Here is a 5345-nt window from a genome sequence, read left to right as displayed (position 1 = left end):
GGCCAGCCCTCACCGTTCGGAGATGTGACCTTGGGCTCCGATGAGAACATGGAAGGCATCAAGAAGGGGGCTAGCTATGCCGAGACGAGGTTGTCCGCCGCCATGCCAGTCGCCACCGGTGATCGCGACGTGTCTAGAGCCTCCAAAGATCGCCACACAAATCACCTCTCCAGCGGGTCACCGCCACCGAGCAGCCGCCAGCGGCAACAGGGGTCATAGTCGATCAAATGAAAGATTAACCATGGACGAAGAACATATTTACTGCTAGACGGGAGCACAAGTTTTCAAGCGAACATTATGTGTGCCATGCCACTTCCATCCATGGCCTTCGGTTCATATACGCCCCCTTCTTTCTCAAAAGCACGTGCTGTTCCCACTAATTCTCGCAGTCACGATCCGCACACAGACTTGTCTGGCGCTCTGCATCCGGGGCCTTGTTCCGCACCTCGCCGTAGAAATAGGAAGCGAGGCCCCAGAGCGACAGCCCGAGGGCGACGCCCTTGGTGCCGCTGAAGGGTTCATGGAAGAAGACGACGGCCAGGACCTCGGTCACCGGGAGGAGCACGGTGATGATGACTCCGGCGAGCAGCGCCGAGCCGTAGTAGATGGCGCCGATTATGCCGAGGCAGAAGCACTGGTACACGGCGGCTGTGCCGACCAGCAGCATGTAGTAGCCCGCCTGGCCGAGTTCGGACTGTCGGGCTTCTCCTGGGATTGCCTGCGTCACAATGCTCAAATTTGTTATGTTATGCTCTAAATTCAAGTATAAAGAGAAATGCTAACTTTTGACGAGCGAGCGGAGCGAGGCCCGTCGCCAGTAGGCGTGGGCCAAAGCCTGTTCGGTGGATTTTCGGGTACTTTCAATGCTTGTTTAAAATTTGGCAAAACTGATGAGGGACTAGCTGGCTATGTGGATTTAAATTTTGCTTCTAGCGATTTGGACACATGTTCACAGTTTGTGATTGTGCCATGAGTTGGAGCGCAAAGTTGCAACCAGTAGTTGCCTAGTCTACCACTGAAGCAAAATACATGACTATTGCAGAAAGCATGTAAATAATCAGTTTGGTTGAAAGATTTGTATTCTAAGCTTTGTGAAGATAATTCTTGCATTAACTTGTTTTATGATAGTCAGAGTGCCATATGCCCCACAAAGGATCAGATGTTCCATGAGAGAACGAAGCATATTGATGTCAAATATCATTATGTCTGAGATATTGTTGAGCAAGATAAACTGAAGTTATGCAAGATTAGCACACATGATAATCCTGCTGATATATTGATAAAGCCAGTTCCTGATGCTAAGTTTGAGCTTTGCTCAGACTTAGTTGATATAACTCATTAGCCCTAGTGGTTGTTTGACGCCGAAGGTGTTTTCTTTGTTGTTCAGGGAGGAGGTTCTCATTCTTGCTACAAGATGGAATTTGTCTTAAGGTGGAGTTTGTTATGTTATGCTCCAAATTCAAGTATAAAGAGAAAGGCTAATTTCTGACGAGCAAGGTGCGGGGAAAAATCCCCCGCGTTTGTAACCTCTTCCGATATAGTGAAGTTTGGCTTGCTGGCGTTTCCCTTCGTGTTGGAGGAGTTTTTCACGTTAAAATCTTGTGTCCTTTGCTTGTTTTTGATCTTTGAGTGTCATATCTCTACAAAATTAAACTCTCGATTTTATGCTAATAATTTTGGGTCAATACTAGTACTAAGATTCTATTCTGTTTATACGAAAATCAAAAGTATTCAAACAAAAAGGAGTTCGTTAGAATTGGTTTTGCATCATTCGAGCACTAGGCTCAAAAACATGTATTGATATCATCCTCCCTAGCAAGATTTTTTTTAGGTGAAACAGTGGCGCAAAACACCCCACTAGAGAGGAAGGAATGTATGTACTTTCTCCGTTCCGAATTATTTATCGCATGTATGGATGTATTTATATATATTTTAGTTCTAAATATATTCATTTCTGCAACGAGTAATTTGGAATGAAGGGAGTAGAACTGAAAGAAGAACGAACGGGCGACAAAACTGTTCTTTTAAAATTAAAAAGAAACTTTGAAGAGAAGAGGTTGCCTTTTAACGGCATATCACCGGGGATGACAACGGTGTTGCCAGAGAACTGAGCAAGGTAGGACGAACTTTAATTTCACTTGTCGTGCCCGTCCATCAATTCAACCCACAGCCTACTCGCACCCACAGCAACAAGTATCACCGGGGAGTGGTATGATTAACCGAAAAGACGTGGAGATGTCGATCACATTGACCCACTAGTTATCGAGATAAGCCCTCAATCACTTTCAATCTTGTCATCTTTGTGATGTCCCAGCTAAATGGAGTAACCCACAACTGCCTTCTCGCCGTTACTTTTTACGAACAGTAATAGTCGTGGAAGCTTTGAGAAGTTGAAAATTTTGTGGTCAAAGGATGCAATGAAGTCGACTGAGACTTGTTCATACAATCTTACGTGAAGATCCATGCAAATTTTTTATTTTTTATTTTATTTTTTATATGTTGTGCCATCCTCGGAAAATAGGTCTATAAAAACATCTCTAGACCCCGTATAAGTGGTCAAACCCTTATAATTTTTGCATTTCACAGTTTCGGTTGAAAAAAATGTCCAAAACAGAAACCGTAAATTTGGTCCAACCTGTAAAATTATTAAGGGCCACCGAAAATGCACACCCGAAACTTTTATAGTTGGAGGTTGGAAGACCGAACCTAGAGGGCCCTGTATACCGGTCAAACCTCGTCGAAGCAACCACGTTGCCGCTGAGTTTGTCGGAATCCGCCATAAACCTGCCGGAATTCATCACCGCACATTGGAAAAGGCCGCTAGATGCCGCAATCGACCACTGTCGGTTCGAATTGGACGAGCTCCGACATCGTCGTGGCCTCCCATGACCTTAGTTTGGCCGCCGGAATCCTCCCGGCGCGGCAGGCAAAGGGGCACGACTCGGTCGGCCCGGCTGGCAATAGAGCAAGGCGCGGACGGCGGAGGCGACGGGGCGTAGTCGGCGAGGCTGGGCGCGGCCGGCGTGGTGATGGGGCACAGCTGACTGGGTTGGGCGCGACCGGTGCGGCGCCGGCTGGGTGAAAGGACGACAGCGGTCAGATTGAAGGAAGGAGCTCTTTATCCCAGTTTTACAGTTTATTTTACAGTATCTGTTCGGTGTAGCTAAAATTAACCTTTAAAATGCAATTTTTTTCGATCCGTATCCCAGTTTTATAGTTTGCGATTTTAAGGAGTTTGCTAGAGATGCTTTAAGAAGTAGTATAAAAAACTTTGAAAAAACACCTAGTTGAAAGCTTTTTTTTTTTGAGAGATACCGGAATGTCTATTCATCATGAAATTTTGCAGCCACCTAACGCACTAGAGCATCTGCAATGCCAACAACTTTAGTTTGTTTTGGTCCATTTTACTATTTATTTTTGAATATATTACCGTTCACTGGGGGAGACGAGCCTGGACTCAGATCGTGGATTGCCTCATGTTAACCTTTGTTTTAGTTATCTCGTGGGAGTCACATTCAGAACTCCTCCGAACCTAAATATTTTAGGCAATTGCAACGGAAAGTAGGCGAAGAGCAGAGGCAAGTGAAGCAGTGCTGAAAACTCACCTGAAAGTCGTTGTTCGCCAGCATGCCGACGGCGCAGAACGCCGTGGCGGTGAGCCCGATGACGACCTGAATCTCAACGACGAGCGTGTAGGTGAGGGCGGCGGCGCCGGCGCGCGCCGCGTGCCACGCCTGGCTGAGCTCCATGACGGGCAGCACGAGGCCGTAGAGCGCCGCGGCCGCCAGCGCCATGCCGAACCCGGCGGCGTACTGCGCGCCCGACACCCCCGCCGGGCGGTCCCCGCCGGAGCCCATCCCCAGCATGGCGGCGCCGACGCTGAGCAGCACGATGGCGTTGACCGTGGAGCCCGTGAAGCGCTGGCGCACGAGCAGCAGCGCGAAGGCGGCCGTGAAGGCCAGCTGCGTGGAGATGAGGATGGAGGAGGTGGACACCGGGAGGTAGGCCTGGCCGTAGGCGTAGAGGAAGTTGTCGGCGCCGGTCATGAGGCCCACGACGGCGGACGCGGCCAGGAGGCGGGGCGTCATGAGGAAGACGCCGGTGCTAGCCGTGGCGTCGTCGCCCTGGCGGCGGCTCCTGCGGCGGCGGCGGGAGGAGAAGGAGAAGCCGAGCGGCACGAGGAGGAGCGGCCAGCCGGCGGTCTGGAGCAGGCTGGATAGCCACTTGCGGGAGCCGCCGCGCAGGAAGTAGAGGCGGAGGAGGAGCGGGCCGCTGGCCGCGCCGACGGCCAGCAGCAGGAAGTTGACGGCGAGGAGGGGGTCCCGGAGCGGCTTGGCGGCGGCGGCCGGGAGATCGTGCCATCGCCACGCTCTAGCCTCAACCTTGGGCGCGCGGTGCTCGGTCGGGATCTCGACCTCCATCTATGTCTGCAGCGCATGCACTGGCTGCGCGAGAGTTGGCTGGAGGATCGATCGGTGAGACCGATTGGGCTGATGCAGCTGAGCTAGCTCGTCACTGCTCTGAGCGTGTCCTTATCTCGGTGATCCTCCCAGTTTGCCATTTGAGCCTCGTTTTTTGAAGTGTCGAGTCGTTCTCAGCACTGATTGCAGAGGGAAACGGGGACGATGCTTGGAGAGTCAGAACTGTCGGCTGCGTCTACGATCATCTCGGTTGTACGACTTCCACGCCGGATACATAGATGTTGACCGTATTCTTGTCCGCGCTACTGTGCCAAGGAGAGTGGATTTTCCTGCTCCTCAGCTCCATGGCGCCCTGTTTCTGAAAATTCGAAAATTGCATTTTAAAGTTTCAACAGGTCCTGAAAAAACAAATGCACGTAACCATCGAGATGTATACCACATATGTTCATATATTTTTTGTAAAGGAGGCTTACCCCCGGCCTCATCTGAAGCCTGCTAGGAATGGGAGGGACTCAAACAGACTGACACACCAGTCGTATCTGAAAGCGACTGTGCATCGCTGAGCAAAGCTTTTTGGAACAAAAATGATAACAAGCTGGTAGCGCACGAGATTGCTACGTTTTAGCTAGCCGGGTTGTGGTGCATGCAAAATAACAAGTTGGTGGCAGTGATTCATTCGTCATCCTCCATATGGAAAAAAAAATTGGTCCTTTTTTATGTGGTGCTTTCTCCTTTCAAATTAAGTTCCAAATCCTTCCGTCTTCCTCCGGTCGGTTGTTGTATTTGTCCCCGACTGAAGTGTTGTATGATGAGGCAAGCAGAGCTAGATGGTAGGCATTGCGAACTGGGGAGTCCACCTATGGAGTTAGGGCAGTAATGCATAAACCAAAAGTAAGTTTTACTCGGTTATATATAGGTGGGGGG

General features: G+C 50.1%; 1 protein-coding gene across 1 annotated transcript; it reads right to left on the bottom strand.

Annotated features, from left to right (window-relative positions):
• Window positions 1–255: 255 nt before the first annotated feature.
• LOC119298129 (purine permease 3-like) lies at window positions 256–4608 on the bottom strand. Its single transcript, XM_037575640.1, has 2 exons — window positions 3606–4608; window positions 256–718 (listed from the first exon to the last, which is right to left on the bottom strand). Exons 1-2 carry the CDS (start codon window positions 4419–4421, stop codon window positions 377–379), a joined length of 1158 nt encoding a protein of 385 aa, XP_037431537.1. The 5' UTR covers window positions 4422–4608; the 3' UTR covers window positions 256–376.
• Window positions 4609–5345: the final 737 nt, after the last annotated feature.

This window comes from Triticum dicoccoides, chromosome 5A, assembly GCF_002162155.2.
Source record: "Triticum dicoccoides isolate Atlit2015 ecotype Zavitan chromosome 5A, WEW_v2.0, whole genome shotgun sequence".
Taxonomy (NCBI): domain Eukaryota; kingdom Viridiplantae; phylum Streptophyta; class Magnoliopsida; order Poales; family Poaceae; genus Triticum; species Triticum dicoccoides.
The sequence above is the reverse complement of the archived record's forward strand: the minus strand, read 5'-3'. Positions and strand labels throughout refer to the sequence as shown.